Source organism: Somniosus microcephalus, unplaced genomic scaffold (genome assembly GCF_052327205.1).
Source record: "Somniosus microcephalus isolate GS21.2 unplaced genomic scaffold, FLI_Smic_1.0 unresolved_chr1, whole genome shotgun sequence".
Lineage (NCBI taxonomy): Eukaryota > Metazoa > Chordata > Chondrichthyes > Squaliformes > Somniosidae > Somniosus > Somniosus microcephalus.
Genome location: NW_028225179.1, coordinates 174,876,099 through 174,899,404, shown reverse-complemented (window position 1 = coordinate 174,899,404; position 23,306 = coordinate 174,876,099). Strand labels below are relative to the sequence as shown.

The window sequence follows — 23,306 nt, the reverse complement described above, 5'->3', positions numbered from 1 at the left end:
GCCTACGCCGAAATTCAGCTGGGCTTTAGCGCCGGCGCAAAGTGTTAGCGCCCGCTCAGCTGCGCGCGCATCTTATGACGTCATTCCGTCGTGCAACGCCGTTTGTGCGCCCCAAACCGGAAATTCAGTGGCGCCCGGCCGATGTGGCCGTGGCGCTGCTAAGAACTGTGAAATGGAACTCAACAGAGGCCCTGTGGGATTCGGGGAGCGCTAATTAAAGGGCACATCCACTCACCCATAAAAGCCAGCCATTTCGCTGCAATGACTTGACTGGTTTGGATTTCTGCACAGAGAGCAAGGCACAGAGATTACTGATTTCGGACACCATAGGAGAGGTATTTTTGGCTTCTAGCCAGTGCTTTGACATTTGCATCCTTGTGATTTTGCTGTTTGGAACTTTGTAATGGGGGCTGCATGGGGGGCCAACCCTCAGTTCCTACATTTTGTGCGAAGGGCTCGCAGACGCTTTGAGAGAGGGCCAGGCATGCCTAGACGCAGAGGGGCCATTAGGCGTCGCCAACGTAGGCCTTACCCAGTCAGGCAATACCGGGAGCAGGTCTCATATCTCACCATGACTGCGGCGCATTGTGTTAAGAGGCTGCGCTTCAGAAGGGAGGTGGTTGAAGAGATCTGCCAGCTGCTTCATGCAGATTTGCAGCCACAGCTCATGTCCAGGGCGTCTCTCTCGGTGGAAGTGAAGGTCACGGTGGCTCTCAGCTTTTATGCAAGCGGCTCCTTCCAAGCCGCTGCTGGGGACATCGCGAACATCTCCCAGTTCGCCGCGCATCGCTGCACCCGACAGGTCACCGAAGCACTTTTCGCGAGGAGGCACCAATTCATCTCCTTCCCCATGACCCAACACAAGCAGGAGCAGCGTGCATTCGGATTTGCCAGGATCGCGGCCTTCCCCATGGTGCAGGGTGCCATTGACTGCACGCATGTGGCTATGCGGGCACCTATCCACAATGCCGAGCAATACCGCAACCGGAAGGGCTACCATTCCCTAAATGTGCAGCTGGTGTGTGACCACAGGCAGCGCATCCTAGCTGTCAATGCCCGCTTCCCAGGAAGCAGCCACGATGCCTTTATCCTGCGCCAGACTACTGTGGCTGACATGTTCCAGGCACAGCCTCCACCAAGGGGATGGCTTATCGGGGACAAGGGCTACCCTTTGTGCAGATGGCTCATGACCCCGCTCCGCGCGCCCAGGACCCCAGCGGAGCTGGCATACAACGAAAGCCATCAAGCCACAAGGAACCTAATAGAGCAAACGATAGGCGTCCTCAAGCAACGGTTCCGTTGCCTGGATCGTTCGGGCGGGTCTCTTCAGTATTCGCCGGATAGAGTCTCCCAGTTCGTCGTGGTGTGCTGCATGCTCCACAACCTGGCTATCCGCAGGACTCAGGCACTGCCACCTGACATTGCCCCACCACCTCAGGAGGACGAGCAGGAGGACCCCGAGGAGGAGGAGCACCAGGCCAGGAGGGAGCGACAAGGTCCAAGGGCCGTCCGCCGGGGGCTTATTGCTCGACACTTCTAGGCCCCCTGTCAGGGAATGGCCTGGCCCACTGAACGCAGCCGCTTCGCAAGCCCTCAGCCGGTTAACCCAACAACCACTTGAAACATGACACCTGCACATGGTGAATAAATAAACATCTTTATTTCAAAAACTCAGGGCCCTTCCCACATGGAAGAGCAAAACAGAGAAGACCCCCAAAAAACAGTAACAAACTTCTGTCACTCCCAAAACCTGGGGAGGACTAACATAACATCACCATCCAAATGGCCTTCGTCACTGGCCTAACAAAAACAAGCCCCCCCCACAACACAAAGACCCCCATAAAACCAAACCACATAATGCCCCCCAGAACAGAAGCCCCCGCATCGCCCAAACCCTCGCTCAACACACTCTATTCGGTGTGGCGAGAGGGCGAGTCTGTCGACAGCCGTCTTTTGCCCCAGCCCGTCCTGCTGCTGCGCCTCAAGCTGGGCCGTGAGGCTGTGGCGAGGCTGGGGGAAGGATCCTCAGGGCGACAAGGCGTCTCGCCAGATGCCCTTGGGGGTCGGCCTACACGAGGGCGGGCCCGGGAGGGGCCGGCTGGTGGCTGCTGCAGCTGTGGGTGGCCCTCTTCACTGGCTGCAGTAGCTCCTTGCACCCTGGCTGGGGGAGTCGCAGGCTCGCCTGCAGCAATGGGGACAAGGTGGGTGATGCCAGGCGCGCGCTGGTCGCCAGACACACGTGCACTCGGCCGGCCTGGCCGGGGAGCAAGCGCGCCAAACTGTTGGTCGCCAGACCGGTGTGCGGCAGCAGGGCGGCGGCTGGCCTGGCGACGCCTCCGCGCCAGTGCGAGGGTGGCAGAAGTCAGTGCCCCAACTGCGCCGGCATGTCCCCGCATCTGCAGTGCCATTGTCTGCACAGCACCTCTCAGCTGGCGACTGGCGTGCTGCGCTGCCTCGAGTTGTTCGACCCCCCTCTCATGCGCTGCCACAAGGAGCTCCACCCCCCTGGCGTGCGCTGCTGCGAATAGCTCTAGGCCCCTGGCCTGGGATTGGCCGAAAGCCACCACACTTTGAGCGAGGCTTTCGATGGCGTGAGGCATCTGTGCCACCACCTCCATGATTTCGACGTGCCGGCGCTCCGACGCCGCCGACATCTCGTCCAGGAGGCGCACCTCCTGGGCGACGTCCGAGTCCGGACTGGAGGGCGCCTCCACCCTCTGGCCAGAAGGCTGGCGTGCCGCCGGAGCGTTGCCGCGTGCGGCCACGCCACTGGGACCAGGTTCTGCCCTCCCCTCCACCGCCTCCCCCCTCTGGGCAGAAGGCTGGTGTGCCGCCGGAGCCTTGCCGCGTGCGTCCATGCCACTCGGACCAGGTTCGGGGCTCCCCTCCCCCGCCTCCCCCTGGCTCTCCGGCACCCCAGACGTCTCCCCTTCATTGCCATCTCCTGGAGCGGAGGAGGGTTCCCCCGAGGTGGCGCCTTCCTGCTGCTCCTCGACGTCCTCCTCCTCCGAGGGCCTGGCTGTGTGGGCTTCAGGGAGCACCTCCTCCTCACCAGCTGAAAGCAGGAAGGCACAAGTGTAGCTTTAGAGTGAGGACAGGCCGACAGCGAGGGAGGCCGCACTGGTGCATTATGCGCATTTTTCGGCCAGTGGGGAAGGATGTAGATCTGATGCGCAAGGGCAAGGAGAGAGGTGCACCCGGTCCTGTCCTTACCAGTGGGTTCCAGTATAGGGTCGGCGTCGCCGAGCGCCACAGGCCCAATCACCGGGTGACGCAGCAGTCGGGCCACCCTCTCTTCCAGAGCCGTTAGCTCCTGGTAATCGCGAGGGCCTCCACCAGTGACACGCAGGCTCCTGGCGTTCCTCGCCAGCTTGGCCTGCAAGAGAAAGGAGGGCGTCTAAGTACAGTGTGGTGCCCCGTTGCTGTGTGTGAGGCCTCCCATGGTGGAATAGCTTGCACAGTGTGGTGCCCTGTAGCTGTGTGTGAGGCCTCCCATGGTGGAATAGCTTGCACAGTGTGGTGCCCTGTTGCTGTGTGTGAGGCCTCCCATGGTGGAATAGCTTGCACAGTGTGGTGCCCTGTTGCTGTGTGTGAGGCCTCCCATGGTGGAATAGCTTGCACAGTGTGGTGCCCTGTAGCTGTGTGTGAGGCCTCCCATGGTGGAATAGCTTGCACAGTGTGGTAAGTGCAGAAAGAACTATTGATTAACATGCAAGTGCCATTGCAGCGGCAGCAGGGCTGGGCATTAGACCTTGGATGTCCCTTTGGCCCTAATGGGAGGTGCACATGCAAGGATGAGGGGGACATTGGAAAGGGTACTCACCTTGACCAGCCGACATAGGTCATTGTATTTCTTGCGGCACTGGTCCGCACTCCTGGGAACATCGGAGTTGGAGGAGACCCTCCGGGCAATTTTGGTCCACGCCTCCCTGAACTGGCTCCTGGGAGCCTTCCTGCCACTAGCCGGGCACACGACTCGTCTTCTTTTGCGCACCCCATGAAGGAGCACACCCAGCGCATGCTCAGAGAACCGCTGGGCTCTTTCACGGGCCCTCTCCATGACCTCCAGGCGTTGATATGGCACACAACCAGTCCTGAGGCCTAGTTGCAGGGCTACAGCATGCAGGGCGTGGCTGCAGTCAAAGTTGATCCTTCCCCCTTTAAGAGCTGGCCGGCATCAGGATGTCTGCTGACACTCACCACATGATCGCACCTGCGCTGCGCCCGGAATCGGCGTTATCAGGCTGCATCGCCGGATTAGCGCCTGAACACAGGGTTCCAACGCCTTTTGCAGCGCTCGGCCAAAAAGTTGGCCAAATCTACTGAATTTCGGCGAGCTCGCCTGCACTTTCCGGCGGCCGCTAAATTTGACGAGCGCCCGACTTTAGCGCCGCAATAGCGTCCGAACTGAATTTCTAGGCCTATAACTGCTAGTTTTGTGGTTATTGAAGGCACATCAAACCCGTTCTGTACCTGCCCCGGGAGTGTTTGATGGGACAGGGTAGAGGGATCTTTCCACTGTATCTAAGCCATGCTGTACCTGCCTTGGGAGTGTTAAATGGGACAGTGTAGAGGGAGCTTTACTCTGTATCTAACCCGTGCTGCTCCTGCCCTGGGAGTGTTTGATGGGACAGTGTAGAGGAAGTTTTACCTCATTTCTAACCCCGTAATATACCTGCCCTGGGTGTGTATGATGGGACAGTGTAGATGGAGATGGAGATGCTCTACCTGCCCACGGAGTGTTGGATGGGACAGTGTAGAGGAAGCTTTATTCTGCTTCCAATCCATGCTGTACCTGCCCTGGCAGTGTTTGATGGGGCAGTATAGAGGGAGCTTTACTCTGTATCTAACCCGTGCTGCACCTGCCCTGGGAGTGTTTGATGGGGACAGTGCAGAGGGAGCTTTACTCTGTATCTAACCCGTGCTATACCTGCCCTGGTGATGGGGATAGTGTAGAAACATAGAAGATAGGAGCAGGAGTAGGCCATTCGGCCCCTCGAGCCTGCTGCGCCATTCAATGCGATCATGGCTGATCATCCAAATTCAGTACCCGGTCCCTGCTTTCTCCCCATACCCCTTGATCCCTTTAGCCTTAAGAAATATATCCAACTGCTTCTTGAATATATTTCATGAATTGGCCTCTACTGCCTTCTGTGGTAGAGAGTTCCACAGGTACACCACTCTCTGGGTGAAGAAATTCCTCCTCATTTCTGTCCTAAATGGCCTACCCCTTATCCTTAGACGGTGACTCCTGGTTCTGGACTCCCCGGCCATCGGGAACATCCTTCCTGCATCTAGTCTGTCCAGTCCTGTCAGAATTTTATAAGTTTCAATGAGATAGAACTTTACTCTGTATCTATCCCATGCTGTACCTGCCCTGGGAGTGTTTGATGGGACAGTGTAGAGGGAGCTCTACTCTGTATCTAACGCCGTCATGTACCTGCCCTTCCAGTGTTTGATGGGACCCTATATCTAACGCCATGATGCACCTGCGCTGGGAGTGTTTGGCTTATCAGAGGAAAGCAGCAGCAGCCAACTTCCTGGCACCAGGGCTGGCTCTGCTGCACAGGACGGGAGGAAAAAGAGGGGTAGAGCTATAGTAATAGGGGATTCTATTGTAAGGGGACTAGATAGGCGTTTCTGCGGCCACAAACGAGACTCCAGGATGGTGTGTTGCCTCCCTGGTGCAAGGGTCAAGGATGTCTCAGAGCGGCTGCAGAACATCTTGGAAGGGGAGGGTTAACAGCCAGTTGTCGTGGTGCATATCGGTACCAACGATATAGGTAAAAACCAGGATGAGGTCCTAAAAGCTGAATATAGGGAGTTAGGAGGTAAATTTAAAAATAGGACCTCAAAAGGTAGTAATCTCAGGATTGCTACCAGTGCCACGTGCTAGTCAGAGTAGAAATAGAAGGATATTTCAGATGAATACATGGCTAGAGGAATGGTGCAACGGGGAGGGATTCAAGTTCCTGGGACATTGGAACCGGTTCTGGGGGAGGTGGGACCAGTTCAAACCAGACGGTTTGCACCTGGGCAGGGCTGGAACCGATGTCCTAGGGGGAGTGTTTGCTAGTGCTCTGGGGGAGGGTTTAAACTAAAATGGCAGGGGATTGGGAACTTGAGCAGGGAGACAGAGGAAAGGGAAACAAGGATAAAAGCAAAAGATAGGAAGGAGAAAAACAAAAAAAGTGGCAGTCAGAGAAATCAACGGTTTAAATCAAACGTAGATACAGTAAATAATAATTCCAATAGGTCTAAGAGCGTTAAAAAAACAAGCCTGAAGGCTTTGAGTCCTGATGCGAGGAGCATTCGTAATAAGGTGGATGAATTGGCTGCGCAAATAGAGGTAAACGAATATGATTTGGTTGGGATTACGGAAACGTGGCTCAAGGATGGCCAAGGCTGGGAACTCAACATCCAGGGGTATTCGATATTCAGGAAAGATAGGCAAAAAGGAAAGGGAGGTGGGGTAGCATTACTGGTTAAAGAAGGGATTAACACAATTGTAAGGAAGGATTAGCTCTGATGATGTGGAATCTGTATGGGTAGAATTGAGAAATACCAAGGGGCAGAAAACGTTAGTGGGAGTGGTATATAGACCTCCAAACAGTAAGGCGGAGGTTGGGGATGGCATTAAAAGGGAAATTAAAGAAGCGTGCAATAAGGGCACAGCAGTCATCATGGGTGACTTTAATCTACATATAGATTGGGCTAACCAAATTAGTAACAATACTGTGCAGGAGGAATTCCTGGAGTGTTTACGGGATGGTTTCCTGGACCAATATGTCGAGGAACCAACCAGAGATCAGGCCATCTTAGACTGGGTATTATGTAACGAGAAAGGATTAATTAGCAATCTTGTTGTACGAGGCCCCTTGGGTCGGAGCAATCATAATATGATCGAATTCTTCATTAAGATGGAGAATGAAGTAGTTGACTCAGAGACTAGGGTCCTAAATTTAAATAAAGGAAACTACGATGGTCTGAGGCGCGAGTTGGGTAGGATTGATTGGGAAATGTCACTCAAAGGGTTGACGGTGGATAGGCAATGGCAAACATTCAAAGACTGCATGGATGAACTACAGAATTTGTTCATCCCAGTTTGGCATAAAAATAAAACAAAAAAGGTGACTCAACCGTAGCTAACAAGGGAAATTAGGGATAGCATAAGATCCAAGGAGAGGACATATAAATTGGCCAGAAAAAGCAATAATCCTGAGGATTGGGAGCAGTTTAGTATTCAACTAAGGAGGACAAAGGGATTAATTAAGAAGGGGAAAATAGAATATGAGAGTAAGCTTGCAGGGAACATAAAAACTGACTGTAAAAGCTTTTATAGATATGTGAAGAGAAAAAGATTGGTGAAGTCAAACGTAGGTCCCTTGCAGTCAGAATCAGGGGAATTTATAATGGGGGACAAAGAAATGGCAGACCAACTAAATACATATTTTGGTTCTGTCTTCACAAAGGAGGACACAAATAACCTCCCAGAGATGCCGGGGAACATAAGGGCTGATGAAAGGGTGGTACTGAAAGAAATCAGTATTTGTAGGGAAATGGTGTTAGGGAAATTGATGGGACTGAAGGCCGATAAATCCCCAGGGCCTGATAATCTACATCCGAGGTTACTTAAGGAAGTGGCCCTAGAAATAGTAGATGCATTGCTGATCATCTTCCAACATTCGATGGAATCTGGAACAGTACCCATGGATTGGAGGGTAGCTAATGTAACCCCACTATTCAAAAAAGGTGATAGAGAGAAAACAGGGAATTACAGACCGGTAAGCCTGACATTGGTAGTGGGGGGAAATGCTAGAGTCCATTATAAAAGGTGTAATAGCAGAGCACTTCGAAAACAGTGACAGGATCGGACAAAGTCAACATGGATTCACAAAAGATAAATCGTGCTCGACTAATCTACTGGAATTTTGAGAGGATGTAACTGGTAGAATAGATAAGGGAGAACCGGTGGATGTGGTGTATCTGGACTTTCAGAAGGCCTTCGATAAGGTCCCGCATAAGAGATTAGCGTGTAAAGTTAAGGCACATGGGATTGGGGGCAAGGTATTGACTTGGATAGCGAACTGGTTGGCGGACAGAAAGCAAAGAGTTGGAATAAACGGGTCTTTTTCCGAATGGCAGGCAGTGACTAGTGGGGTACCGCAGGGATCGGTCCTTGGACCCCAGCTATTCATCACTATATATATATATATATATATATATATATATATATATATACGATCTGGACAAGGGAACTAGATGTAATGTGGTCGATTTTGTGGAAGGCGGCGGGACTTTCCCTTTCGGGTTTTTGACCCACCAACTTCGACATCCGGCCAACCCGCGTGATTTTCCCTTGATTGACCTTGTTGAGCCCGCCCAGCAGGCCAATTAAGGGCCACCCGGCAACAGCTAACGTCACAGACTGAAATTTCATCTGTCAAGATTTCCTGACAGATGAAATATCAGTGCTTCACAGCTGCTTGAAGCTGTGAAACACTGACAGTCTGAGTTCTAAGCTGAGTCATTCTACGCAGACTCAGTTAGAACTCTCACCGACACTCAACGCTGAAGGCTGTCACTTTTCACAGATCGCAGCCATTCAGCTTTAAGTTCCGGGTGAGTGATGCAGCTCCCAACGGTTACAGGAAGAAAGGCTGTTAAGGTAAGTACAGGTAAGTAAAAGTTCTTTACACACTTTAGACACACCAAACACACTTACCTTTACACTCATGCACCCATCACTCACCTGAGCGCCAACATCGCGACCCCTCCAACTCCTTCAAACCGACGGCCCGCCTGCTCTACCTGGCGTGGTTTGGAGCCGTCGGGAAACCCACACGAAACCCCTCAAAATAGGGATTAGGCTAAAAACTGCCTGTAATTGGCACTAAACCCTTCCCGCTTGGTTTCGGCGGGTCCCCGCCGCCCCTGAAACTTACATGGGGTGGGGTTTTCGGCGGGATGGTGTCGGAACCCCCGAAATCGGGATTTTCCCCCCAACACGCCTGAAACCCCGCCTGACGGCTCCCCGAAAATCTAGCCCAATATCTCCAAATTTGCAGACGACACAAAGATGGGTGGACGTGTGTGCTGTGAGGAGGATGTCGAGAAACTCCAGGATGATTTGGACATGTTGGGTGATTGGGCAGAAACATGGCAATATAACGTGGATAAATGTGAGGTTATCCACTTTGGTGTCAAAAACAGGAAGGCAGATAATTATCTAAATGGCAAGAGATTGGGAGAAGGGGAAGTGCAACGAGACCTGGGTGTCCTTGTGCACCAGTCGCTGAAGGTAAGCATGCAGGTGCAGCAGGCGGTTAAGAAGGCAAATGGTATGTTGGCCTTCGTAGCGAGAGGGTTTGAGTACAGGAACAAGGATGTCTTGCTGCAGTTGTACAGGGCCTTGGTGAGACCACACCTTGAGTATTGTGTGCAGTTTTGGTCACCTTATCTGAGGAAGGATGTTCTTGCCATGGAGGGAGTTCAGCGAAGATTCACCAGGCTGATACCTGGGATGGCAGGAATGACGTATGAGGAGAGATTGGGTCGATTGGGCTTATACTCGCTGGAGTTTAGAAGAATGAGAGGGGATCTCATTGAAACTTATAAAATTCTGACAGGACTGGACAGACTAGATGCAGGAAGGATGTTCCCGATGGTCAGGGAGTCCAGAACCAGGGCACACAGTCTAAGGATAAGGGGTAGGCCATTTAGGACAGAAATGTGGAGGAATTTCTTCACCCAGAGTGGTGAACCTGTGGAACTCTCTACCACAGAAGGCGGAGGAGGCCAGTTCATTAAACATATTCAAGAAGGAGTTGGATATATTTCTTAAGGCTAAAGGGATCAAGGGGTATGGGGAGAAAGCAGGGACCGGGTACTGAATTTGGATGATCAGCCATGATTGTACTGAATGGCTGAGCAGGCTCGAGGGGCCGAATGGCCTATTCCTGCTCCTATCTTCTATGTTTCTATGTTGATGGGACAGTGTAGAGGAAGCTTTACCCTGTATCTAACCCTGTGATGTACCTGCCCTGGGAGTGTTTGATGGGACATTGTAGAGGGAGGTTTAATCTGTATCTAACCCAAGCACTACCTGCCCACAAAGTGTTAGATGGGACAGTGTAGAGGAAGCTTTACACAGTATCTAACCCATGCAGTACCTGCCCTGCGACTGCTTGATGGGACAGTGTAGAGGGAGTTTCACTCTGTATCTAACCCCGTGCTGTACCTGCCCTGGTGATGGGGACAGTGTAGAGGGAGCTCTACTCTGTATCTAACCCGTGTTGCACCTGCCCTGGGAGTGTTTGATGGGGACAGTGTAGAGGGTGCTTTACTCTGTAACTAACCCGTGCTATACCTGCCCTGGTGATGGGGATAGTGTAGAGGGAGCTTTACTCTGTATCTAACCTATGCTGTACCTGCCCTGGGAGTGATTGATGGGACAGTGTAGAGTGAGCATTACTCTGTATCTAACCCATGCTGTACTTGCCTTGGCAATGTTTGATGGTACAGTGCAGAGGAAGCTTTACCCTGTATCTAACCCCGTGATGTACCTGCCCTGGGAGAGTTTGATGGGACAGTGCAGAGGGAGATTTACTCTGTATCTAACCAGTGCTGTACCTGCCCTAGGAGTGATTGATGGGACAGTGAAGTGGGAGCGTTACTCTGTATATATCCCGTGCTGTACCTGCCCTGGGAGTGCTTGATGGGGCAATGTAGAGGGAGCTTTACTTGGTATCCAACCCCCTGATGTACCTGCCCTGGTAGCGTTTGATGGGACAGTGTAGTGGAAGTTTTACCTTGTTTCTAACCCCGTAATATACCTGCCCTAGGAATGTATAATGGGCAGTGTGGAGGAAGCTTTACCCTGTATCTAATCCATGCTGTACCTATCCTGGGAGTGTTTGATGGGGACAGTGTAGAGGGAGCTTTACTCTGCATCTAACTCATGCTGCTACTGCCCTGGTGATGGGGACAGTGTAGAGTGAGCTTTACATTCGATCTAACCCATGCTGTATCTGGGAGTGGATGATGGGACAGTGTGGAGGGAGATTTATTCTGTATCTAACTGGTGCTGTCCTTGCCCTGGAAGTGTATCATGGGGCAGTGTAGAGGGACCTTTACTCTGCATCTAACCCGTGCTAGACCTGCCCTTGAGATGGGGATAGTGTAGAAACATAGAAGATAGGAGCAGGAGTAGGCCATTCGGCCCCTCGAGCATGCTCCACCATTCAATGCGATCATGGCTGATCATCCAAATTCAGTACCCAGTCCCTGCTTTCTCCCCATACCCCTTGATCCCTTTAGCCTTAAGAAATATATCCAACTCCTTCTTGAATATATTTAATGAATTGGCCTCTACTGCCTTCTGTGGTAGAGAATTCCACAGGTTCACCACTCTCTGGGTGAAGAAATTCCTCCTCATTTCTGTCCTAAATGGCCTACCCCTTATCCTTAGACTGTGACCCCCTGGTTCTGGACTCCCCGACCATCAGGAACATCCTTCCTGCATCTAGTCTGTCCAGTCCTGTCAGAATTTTATAAGTTTCAATGAGATGGAACTTTACTCTGTATCTATTCCATGCTGTACCTATCCTGGGACTGTTTGACGGAACAGGGTAGACGGAGCTTTACTCTGTATCTAACCCGTGCTGCTCCTGCCCCGGGAGTGTTTGATGGGACAGTGTAGAGGAAGTTTTACCTTGTTTCTAACTCCGTAATATACCTGCCCTGGGAGTGTTTGATGGGGACAGTGTAGAGGGACCTTTACTCTGTATCTAACCAGCGCTGCGCACCTGCCCTGGGAGTGTATGATGGGACAGTGTAGATGGAGCTTTACTCGGTATCTAACCCATGCTGTACCTACCCTGGGAGTGTTTCATGGGACATTGTAGAGGGAGCTTTACTCTGCATCTAACCCATACTGTACTTGCCATGGGAGAGATTAATGGGACAGTGTAGAGAAAGTTTTACCTTGTTTCTAACCCCGTAATATACCTGCCCTGGGAGTGTATCATGGGACAGTGTAGCAGGAGCTTTACTCTGCATCTAACCCGTTCTGTACCTGCCCCAGGAGTGTTTGATGGGACAGTGTAGAGGGAACTTTATCCTGTATCTAACCCCGTGCTGTACCTGCCCTGGGAGTGTTTGATGGGACAGTGTAGGGGGAGCTTTACTCTGTATCTAACCCATGCTGTACCTACCCTGGGAGTGTTTCATGGGACAGTGTAGAGGGAGCTTTACTCTGCATCTAACCCATACTGTACTTGCCTTGGGAGAGATTAATGGGACAGTGTAGAGGAAGTTTTACCTGGTTTCTAACCCCGTAATATACCTGCCCTGGGAGTGTTTGATGGGGACAGTGTAGAGGGAGCTTTACTCTGTATCTAACCTGTGCTTTACCTGCCCTGGGAGTTTGTGATGGGACCGTGTAGAGGGAGCTTTACTCTGTATCCAACCCCGTGCTGCACCTGCCCTTGTAGTGTTTGATGGAACAGTGTAGAGGAAGCTTTACCTGGTTTCTAACCCCGTAATGTACCTGCCCTGGGAGCGTATGATGCGACAGTGCAGATGGAGATTTAGTCTGCATCTAACCCGTGCTGTACCTGCCCTGGGATTGTGTTTGATGGGACAGTGTAGAGGGAGCTTTACACTGTATCTAAGCCATGCTGTACCTGCCCTGGGAGTATTTGATGGAACAGTGAGACGGAGCTTTACTCTGTATCTAACCCCTGATGTACCTGCCCTGGGAGTGTTTGATGGGACAGTACAGAGTGAGCGTTACTCTGTATCTAACTCGTGCAGTCCTTGACCTGGGAGTGTTTGATGGGGCAGTGAAGAGGGAGCTTTACTCTATCTATCCCATGCTGTACCTGCCCTGGGAGAGTTTGATTGGACAGTGTAGTGGAAGTTTTACCTTGTTTCTAACCCCGTAATATACCTGCCCGGGGAATGTATGATGGGGCAGTGAAGAGGGAGCTTTACTCTGTATCTAACCCATGCTGTACCTGCCCTGGGACTGTAGGACAGTGTAGCAGGAGCTTTACTCTGCATCTAACCCGTTCTGTACCTGCCCCAGGAGTGTTTGATGGGACAGTGTAGAGGGAACTTTATCCTGTATCTAACCCCGTGATGTACCTGCCCTGGGAGTGTTTGATGGGACAGTGTAGAGGAAGTTTTACCTTGTTTCTAACTCCATAATATACCTGCCCTGGGAGTGTTTGATGGGACACTGTAGGGGGAGCTTTACTCTGTATCTAACCCATGCTGTACCTACCCTGGGAGTGTTTCATGGGACAGTGTAGAGGGAGCTTTACTCTGCATCTAACCCTGTGCTGTACCTGCCCTGGTGATGGGGGCAGTGTAGAGGGAGCTTTACTCTGTATCTAACCTGTGCTTTACCTGCCCTGGGAGTTTGTGATGGGACCGTGTAGAGGGAGCTTTACTCTGTATCCAACCCCGTGCTGCACCTGCCCTTGTAGTGTTTGATGGGACAGTGTAGAGGAAGCTTTACCTGGTTTCTAACCCCGTAATGTACCTGCCCTGGGAGCGTATGATGCGACAGTGCAGATGGAGATTTAGAGTCATAGAGTTAGTCTGCATCTAACCTGTGCTGTACCTGCCCTGGGATTGTGTTTGATGGGACAGTGTAGAGGGAGCTTTACACTGTATCTAAGCCATGCTGTACCTGCCCTGGGAGTATTTGATGGAACAGTGAGACGGAGCTTTACTCTGTATCTAACCCCGTGCTGTACCTGCCCCGGGAGTGTTTGATGGGGCAGTGTAGAGGGAGCTTTACTTTGTATCTAACCTGTGCTGTACCTGCCCTGGGAGTGTTTGATGGGACAGTGTCGGAGGGAGCTGTTCACAGTGCTAACATCCCTCATGGCTGCGAGCTGAAATATACGAGCGGGGAAAAATAATTAAACAAACAGTTACCAAGAAAGGCTCAGGGACGTTGATGAGAAAGCAATCATCATCCATGATGTTTACGAACGCAAGGTTATGTCTCATCCCCACCTCAATCATTCTGGTCGTGAGCTGGGGTGATCTTTACAGCACCTAAAAGAGATTAACGTTAAAAACTTTTGAAAGCTGCCTGGCTACAGTTCTCAGCAGGCACGTCCTGATATCTCGGGATATACCAGTAGGACAAAAGGATTCACCGCCTTTGGGTCGTGGATTCAAGTCCCCACTCCAGAGAATTGCGCCCATAATCTAGGCCGACACTCCCAGTGCTGTACTGAGGGAACTCTGCACTCTCAGAGGTACCGTCTTTCAATGAGACGTTCAACCGATGCCCTGTCTGCCCTCTCAGCTGGGCGTATTTCTTACCGGTGTCCTGGCCAATATTTATCCCTCAACCAATTTCGAAAAGAGAAGACTGAGGGGGTGACCTGAGAGAGGTCATTAAGATTATGAAGGGTTCGATATGGGAGATGTAGAGAATATATTTCCACTTCTATGGGAATCCATAACTAGGGCCCATAAATATCAGACAGACATAGAAACATAGAAGATAGGAGCAGGAGTAGGCCATTCGGCCCCTCGAGCCTGCTCCGCCATTCAATGAGATCATGGCTGATCATCCAAATTCAGTACCCTGTCCCTGCCTTCTCCCCATATCCCTTGATCCCTTTAGCCTTAAGAAATATATCTAACTCCTTCTTGAATATATTTAATGAATTGGCCTCTACCGCCCTCTGTGGCAGAGAATTCCACAGGTTCACCACTCTCTGGGTGAAGAAATTCCTCCTCATCTCTGTCCTAAATGGCTTACCCTTTATCCTTAGACTGTGACCCCTGGTTCTGGACTCCCCCGCCATCGGGAACATCCTTCCTGCATCTAGTCTGTCTAGTCCTGTTAGAATTTTATAAGTTTCAATAAGATCCCCTCTCATTCTTCTAAACTTCAGCGAGTATAAGCCCAATCGACCCCATCTCTCCTCATACATCATTCCTGCCATCCCAGGTATCAGTCTGGTGAATCTTCGCTGCACTCCCTCCATGGCAAGAACATCCTTCCTCAGATAAGGCGACCAAAACTGCACACAATACTCAAGGTGTGGTCTCACTAGACAGTCACTAATAAATCCAACAGGGAATTCAGGAGAATTTTCTTTACGCAGAGAGTGGTGAGAATGTGGAACTCGCTACCACAGGGAGCAGTCGAGGTGAATAGCATAGACGCATTTAAGGGGAAGCTAGATAAGTACATGAGGGAGGAAGGAATAGACGGTTATGTTGATGGGGTAGATGAAGAGGGGTGGGGGGAGGCTCCTGTGGAGCACAAACACCAGCATGGACCAGTTGGGCCGAATGGCCTGTTTCTGTGCTGTACATTCTATGTAACATCACTAAAACAGATTACCTGGTCATTATCTCATTGCGGTTTGTGGGAGCTTACTGTGCGCAAATTGGCTGCCGCATTTCCTACATTACAACAGTGACTGCACTTCAAAAAAGTACTTCATTGGCTGTAAAGCGCTTTGGGACGTCCTGAGGTTGTGAAAGGCGCTATATAAATGCAAATTCTTTCATTCTGTTGTTTAAAAATAGGCAAACAAAAATAAGTGGGACATTGGGCACCTTACCTGTTCCAAAGTTCATGTCCACAAACTCGTCGAAGACAATGGCCATTTTCCGGTCACAGAAAGGATGGACGACAAACTTTCCTTTCAGATTCTAGAAGGAATAAAAGCAAAACAATTATCTGCTTATTCAACTAAAATTGATTTGAGGGACTAAGTGAGTTGGGTTGAAACCACCGAAAGCTCCATTCTCCCTCCAACCATGCAGCGACTCCGCACTGTCCACTCCACACAAGGTCTGACCATTCGACTAACAGTCCAAATCATCAATGATTTTGACAGAGTAAATAAGGAGAAACTGTTTCCAGTGGCCAGAGGGTCGTTAACCAGAGGACACAGATTTAAGGTACTGTAATTGGCAAAAGAACCAGAGGGGGAGATGATTATTTTTTTTTTATTTTTTTTTTAACACAGCAAGTTATGATGATCTGGAACGCGCTGCCTGTAAGGGCGGTGGAAGCAGATTCAATAGTCACTTTCAAAAGCAAATTAGATAAATATTTGAAAAGGAAAATTTGCAAGGCTATGGGGAAAGAGCAGGGGGGAGTGGGTCTAATTGGACAGTTCTTTCAAAGAGCCGGCACAGGCACGATGGGCCGAAAGACCTCCTCCTGTGCTGTGCGATTCATTGAAACTCTGGGGAAAGAAATTAAATTTGAGCCCAGGCTTTATGTAGATGCCAAGGCCTTCAAAAGACAAGCTTGAAAGAAGCTCCTTCCTCACAAAAGACCATTAGTTACTGGTGAAATATATCATTTTGTTTAAAACCTTATTTTGGACATTAGAAATTTCACCGACAAGGGAAAAGATTTTTTGCTTCTCCCCCACACCCCCTCCTCCCGGTTTCGATTGGAATTGGGAGACGGAGGTGGGAAGGTCAAGGAGGGAGTTGATCCCTCGGACGTAGTAGGCCAGTAACAAGGTATAGAGATGAAACATTCAGTGGTGATACATTGGCGATGAAGCCCTTGGGGAGTCCTGAAGTAAGGGTGAAACACAATCATTGCTGAGGATGTGTACAGGAAGTGCAGACCATGTGCATGAACCTTAATACACACTGCCTGACTCGCACCACTTTCGGACGGAGCTGCAGCGCAGATTCCCCAGAGCGATACTGGGGCTAAAAGGGTTAATTTATGAGGACCGGTTAATTTATGAGGACCGGTTGTGTAGACTAGGCTTGTATTCCCATGAGTTATAGAAGATTAAGATTTGAGGTGTTTAACATGACTAAGGTAGATCGAGAGAAACTATTTGCTTTGGTCAGGGGGAGGGGCGGGGCGAGGGGAGTCCAGAACAAGGGGGGCATAACCTTAAAATTAGAGCCAGGCCGTTCAGGGGTGATGTCAGGAAGCACTTCTTCACACAAAGAATTAGTGGAAATCTGGAACTCTCTTCTCCCAAAAAAGCTGTTGAGGCTGGGGCTCAATTGAAATTTTTTTAATGGAGATTGATAGATTGTTATTGGGCACGGGTATCAAGGGTGACAGAACCAAGGCGGGTAGATGGAGTTAAGATATAGATCAGCCATGGTGTAATTGAATGGCAGAACAGGCTCGAGGGGCTGAAGCGCCTCCTCCTGTTCCTATGTGTCTATCTCACACACGCACGCACACACGCACGCAGTCATGCAGTCACACACACACGGTCACACACACACAGTCATGGTCACACACACACACAGGCATGCAGTCACACTGACAAGGCGCTGTTCACAGTAAGTCAAGAGCTTCCACTATAATCTAATAATGTCGACATTCTATGCAAAACAGAATGCATAATTCTGCGACTGAAGTGTTGGTGCGTTCCCTTTAAGGCTACAAGTCTAACTGACGTTAAGTAAGCACTGCGAGAGTGGATGCACAGGCCAGGTCAGAGGCTCGAAACGTCGTGGTTCAGGTAGGTTATGCTGATCCGAGAGCTCGCTCGCAGGGTCCAAGCGCCCCGCGTGTTTGGGTGTTACCTGGTATCTGGGGTCCTGCGGGTGAACGGCCACAGCAGTGTCTTCCAGCATGCTCTCGATACGCGTGGTCGCCACCACCACTTCCTCATCTACAAAGACCCGGAAAGAGGAAATAATGGTCATGATCACATTTGCTGTCTGTGGGAGCTTGCTGTGTGCAAATTGGCTGCTGCGTTTCCTACATTACAACCGCGACTACACTTCAAAAAGTACTTCATTGGCTGTAAAGCGCTTTGAAACGCGCTATAGAAATGCAAGTTGTGGTGTATGTAACCTGTTCCACCTTGAGATGTACTACTTTCTCTGGCTGCTGTATACGTAATACCGATGGTGACCACCGGTATATAAGTACTGTGTAGTGATATTGTATTTAGTATAGTCCTGACCTCCAACTAGTAAAGACCTGTTGAACTTTATTCTTGTAGTCTGTGTCAGTAATTAATCTTAATACAACTGGAACACGCAGACTTAACACAAGTCTTTCTTTCTGCCTTCTTTTTTCCTGTCCTGCGATAATTCCTCATTGTTAATCCGGCGCTAAAAATCGATGCACACTAGAACCGCCCAGGAAGAAGCGAAGAGAACAACTTGCATTTATACAGCGCCTTTAAAGTAGTAAAACACAAGAACATAAGAAATAGGAGCAGGAGTAGGCCACTTGGCCCCTCGAGCCTGCTCCGCCATTCAATAAGATCATGGCTGATCTTGGGCTCAAAACCACTTCCCTCCCCGCTCCCCACGGCTCTCTGGGGCAGAAAATTCCACAGATTTACGACCCTCTGAGAAGAAATTCCTCCTCATCTCAGTTCTAAAAGGGCGACCCTTTATTCTGAAACTGTGCCCCCGAGTTCTGGATTCCCCCACGAGGGGAAACATCCTCTCTGCATCTACCTTGTCGAGTCCCCTCAGTATCTTATATGTTTCAATAAGATCACCTCTCATTGTTCTAAACTCCACTGAGTATAGGCCCAGCCTGCTCAACCTTTCTTCATAAGTCAACCCCCTCATCTCCGGAATCAACCTCGTGAACCTTCTCTGAACTGCCTCCAATGCAAGTATATCCTTCCTTAAATAAGGAGACCAAAACTGTACGCAGTACTCCCAAAACGCTTCACGGGAGCAAAATCAAACATATATTCGACATGGAGCTACACAGAGATAGTGGGACAGGTGACCAAAGGCTTGGTCAAAGAGGTAGGTTTTAAAGGAGCGTCTTAAAGGAGGAGGGAGGCGGAGAGCTTCAGGGAGGGAATGATCTTATTGAATGGCGGAGCAGGCTCGAGGGGCCAAGTGGCCTATTCCTGCTCCTATTTCTTACGTTATGTTCCAGAGTGTGGGGTCTGGGCGGCTGACGGGACGGCCGCCAATTAAAGGGATGGTGGCAGCATGGATACAGAATTGGCAGAAAGCAGAGAGTAAGAGGTGAAGAGATGTTTTACAGACCGGTGGGAAGTGTTCAAAATGATAACGGGGCTACGGGGAAAGTGCAGGGAGAGTGTGGGACTAATTGGATCGCGCTTTCAAAGAGCTGGCTCGGGCACGATGGGCCGAATGGCCTCCTTCTGTGCTGTAAGATTGTATCGAGTTTCGAAACAAGCGAGAGTGAACTGGAAGTAATGTCGCGCGACTGAACTCGATGCTTGGTGCAGAATCATGATTTCCAATCAGCGCCGCCCATATCTGGAAGTCGATTGACTTTCACTGGACTCACCCGATCCGTCGATTTTATACGCGAAGGAGATCAGAACTCCAAACTCCACCTTGTCCTTGTAACTGGGCACGGGAAGCAGCGTTCGGCCCGTCAGCTCCTTCTTGTCCACCTGATGGGAGAAGCACACCTCAGTATGACGCTCGGCCAACCTTTCACCCACAAGGCTGTGCTGAGTTAGTCAATCTCAGACAAGGCGAGACAACGGAGCTCCTCCAATTCTGGCCGCTTGTGCATCTCCTCCCCGCACCCACCCCCCACCACCACTTCCTTCGCCCCATCATTGACAGCCAGGCCCTCAGCTGTTTCAGCTTTCCACTCACCCTTTGTGTGAAAAAGACCACCATCCTGGTAGTCGCACGATATAACGATAATCGAGAGGCTGACTCGTCATAGCAATCAATCTCTATCCATCAGCACACTTGATCGGCAGCCCGTCCACCACCTTACATATTCACTCCCTCCACCACCGGCGTACCATGGCTCCAGTGTGTACCATCTACAAGATGCACTGCAGCAACTCGCCAAGGCTTTTCGGCAGCACCTCCCAAACTCGCGACCTCTTCCACCTAGAAGGACAAGGGCAGCAGGCGCATGGGAACACCACCACCTCCAAGTCACACACCATCCTGACTTGGAAATATATCACCGTTCCTTCATCGTCGCTGGGTCAGAATCCTGGAACTCCCTCCCTAACAGCCCTGTTGGAGTACCATCACCACACGGACTGCAGAGGTTCAAGGCGGCGGCTCACCACCACCTTCTCAAAGGCAACTAGGGGTGGGCAATAAATGCCGGCCTTGCCAGCGACGCCCACATCCAAACGAATTTAAAAAAAATTAGTCTTCAACAGACCCAGACACGAGGTGAAGAAAACCCCAGTGGTGGAGAGCTTTGGGAACCATAGGTCCAAAGTCAGCTTTTCCCCCCCAAGCACGTCTCCAATTACCCATAGTGTATCCCAAAAGCTCCTGTATGAAGGACTGTGAGCTTCGACATCCTCCCTGTGTCTCTGTGATCGCACTTTCCACTTCCCATCCCCGACCCCCAACACTTCAGTATTTCAAAACCGAATTCTTTCTGATCAGAAGCTCTATTGATCACTGACAAGAATATTGTATATTGCAGGAAGCCGGAGATTGTCCAGCCCTCGAGATTGAAAACATACTGGAACTCTCTCCCGCTAAAACGCTGCCAATTACCGTAATAATTTCAAAACTGAGATTGATAGATCTTTTTTTCTTAGGCAAGGTTATTAAATGGTACGGAATCAAGGCGGGCAGATGGAGTTAAGATACAGATCAGCCGTGATCTGATTGAATGGCGGAACAGGCTCGAGGGGCCGAATGGCCTCCTCCTGTTCCTATGCTGGTCTCAGACTCCCTGTAACTCGCAGCACTGATCCGTCGGAGGGGGAACCATGCAGGTTTTTTTGGAAGTTGGAAGTAATGTCATGTCGATGATCGTTAGATCTTTAATCTAAATTAAAAGAGTAGTTTCGCACCATAACGATCAGAATAGCATGGGCTGGCGCTGCGGAATTTCCTGATCCGTGCTCCCAGGGTGATCCAGGAACACTGAGGGGCAACATCCCAACCAAGTGCCAACGCGAAAGACAAGTGAAAGCTAACCAACCAGTTCGCAGTTCCAGTATTTTCTGTTTCTATTGACAGTTGCATCAGCTAAGCTTGCAGCCCATGTAGAGGAGTGGGAACAGCGCACAGATTAGGAAGCGCGTCAGAACAGTTTGACAAATTACCCATCGGTACCTGGATATCGGAAATAGCGGAGTTGAGCGTGCAGGACCAGTTGACCAGCCGCGTGCTGCTATAGATCACACCATCGTGCAGTCTGATAAAACCTTCAACTGCGTCGGACAGTTTCTGCGGAAGGAGAAAAGGAGACTCGATTGATTAATTGCTCTGCCGGAGACTCGATTAATTGCTCCGTGGGAGACTCGATTGATTACTTGCTCCGCGGGAGACTCGATTAATTGCTCCGCGGGAGACCCGAATGAGCCTTCAACACCGGCAATACATTAAACAATAAATGTGCTGATAAAGAGGTGCTTCAGCTTTAGCTACGACCAATGTTCCTTCAAATTTACAGAGCGCATCTTAAAGGGAACGTTGGCTACGACCGCAAGGTTAATGCAGGAGTACTTTGTAACTCTGATTACATCAACTACACACTCCACAACGGTGTCTCGGCAAAGACTTATCGAGGAAGTGTCTCGTCACGATGCTCCGGCCTCCATGAGGTGTGGGGCAGGCTTGATGGAGCAAACTGGTCTTTTCCTGCCCATTAATTTTGTGTGTCCGTATGTTACCGCAATGATTTGAAAAATTTCACAATGCGCATTGGGATTACGACCAAAATCGGGGAGCTATTCCCATTCCTGCCTAGGGTAGGTCCTGCCTGCCTAGGTGTACACAGTGTCCATCGTGAAGCAGGCACGGTCCCAGTCCAAAGACGATCCCAGCTTCCGCTACTGATGGTAAATACGGTCACCTTTCCTGCAGAAGAAACGAGGAGAGAAAAAAAAAGAGACCTGAGGATTTCACACACACGAGGAAGAGGCTTCATGAAATAAGATGGCCTAAAACTTTCATTATGGGACTTCATAATTAAACATCAAATACATTTCTTGCATGTTGGGAAGTGTTACTAACTTTATATTAACTTCGGGTGTTAGCCATGGCTCGGTGGGCATCACTCTCACCTCGGAGTTGTGGGTTCAAGTCCCCACTCCAGAGACTCGAGCATAAAATCTAGGCAGTACTGAGGGAGTGCTGCACTGTCAGAGGTACCGCCTTTTAGATGAGACGGTTCAGGTTTAATTGAAGGATCGCTCAGCACTGTTTGGGAGAAGAGCGGATGGGTTTCCCAGCATCTCGGCCAACGTTCCTCCCCCCCAATCAAACACCATGAAAAACCAGATGGTTTGCTGGATCTTGCTGTGCATCAACAGGCATTCCTCCACATTGGAAAGGTGACTGCGCGTCAGGAGTAATCCTATCGCTGAGAGGCTTCCTCAGGAAGTAAGAATGTCCTACATCAAAGCAAGCGGGAGAGAGGTGGAAGTGGGGGAGGGGGGAGGAAAAGGAGGGGGAAGAGGAAAAGGAGGGGGGAGAGGGGGGAGGAAAAGAAGGAGGAAGAGGAAAAGGAGGGGGGAGGAAAAGGAGGAGTGGGGGGGAGGAAAAGGAGGGAGGAGGGGGGGGGAAGGGAAAGAGCAGGGAAAAGATAAAAGGAAGAAGAGAAAAGAGGAGATGGAAATTAAAAAGAATGAGAAGGAGGTGAAGAAGAAGCAGACTCTGCAGCACATTCCCAACTCAGCAATCACCCGCCCGCTGGGCAGTCCCGGTCAAGCGGAGGAAGAGGTTCCTAACTTTGGGAACTGGACCGAGGTTGCTGCGATCTCACTTCATGGAGTGTCTGAAATCGGGCACAGGGAGAAGACTTTCCCTCCATCGGGGAGGGAGGGAGGGGGGGCGAGCGAGGAGGGAGGGGGGGGAGCGGGGAGGGGAGAGAGCACGAGAGAGAAAGGGGGAGGGAGGAGAGAGCGCGAGAGAGAAAGGGGGGAGGGAGAGAGAGCGCGAGAGAGGAGAAAGGGGGAGGGAGAGAGAGCGCGAGAGAGAAAGGGGGGAGGGAGAGAGAGCGCGCGAGGAAAAAGGGGGAGGGAGAGAGAGCGCGAGAGAGAGAAAGGGGGAGGGAGAGAGAGTGCGAGAGAGAAAGGGGGAGGGAGAGAGCGCGCGAGAGAGAAAGGGGGAGGGGAGAGAGAGCGCGAGAGAAAAAGGGGGAGGGAGAGAGAGCGCGAGAGAAAAAGGGGGAGGGAGAGAGAGCGCGAGAGAGAAAAGGGGGAGGGAGAGAGAGCGCGAGAGAGAAAGGGGGAGGGAGAGAGAGCGCGAGAGAGAAAGGGGGAGGGAGAGAGAGCGCGAGAGAGAAAGGGGAGGAGAGAGAGCGCGAGAGAGAAAGGGGGAGGGAGAGAGAGCGCAGCGAGAGAAAAGGGGGGAGGGAGAGAGAGCGCGAGAGA

The 23,306-nt window shown here is 50.7% G+C and overlaps 1 protein-coding gene and 1 pseudogene across 1 annotated transcript; both read right to left on the bottom strand.

Moving 5' to 3' along the window:
• Nucleotides 1–4,808: 4,808 nt before the first annotated feature.
• Nucleotides 4,809–13,995, bottom strand: LOC147096597 (uncharacterized; annotated as a pseudogene).
• LOC147096596 (valine--tRNA ligase-like) lies at nt 13,968–21,790 on the bottom strand. Its single transcript, XM_085974139.1, has 6 exons — nt 21,708–21,790; nt 21,043–21,156; nt 19,277–19,385; nt 17,566–17,654; nt 15,606–15,696; nt 13,968–14,073 (listed from the first exon to the last, which is right to left on the bottom strand). The coding sequence occupies exons 1-6, from the start codon at nt 21,714–21,716 to the stop codon at nt 14,033–14,035; spliced, it is 453 nt and encodes a 150-aa protein (XP_085830265.1). The 5' UTR covers nt 21,717–21,790; the 3' UTR covers nt 13,968–14,032.
• Between the last annotated feature and the right edge of the window lie 1,516 nt (nt 21,791–23,306).

Bases quoted from the DNA above. Each gene is read 5' to 3' on its own strand.
- LOC147096596 (XM_085974139.1), bottom strand. The intron at 19,386-21,042 runs GTACCGATGGGT...TTCTCCCATCAG, and splicing joins CCGCTATTTCCGATATCCAG to GTGGACAAGAAGGAGCTGAC. The intron at 15,697-17,565 runs GTAACACCCAAA...TATTCCTTCTAG, and splicing joins CGCAGGACCCCAGATACCAG to AATCTGAAAGGAAAGTTTGT.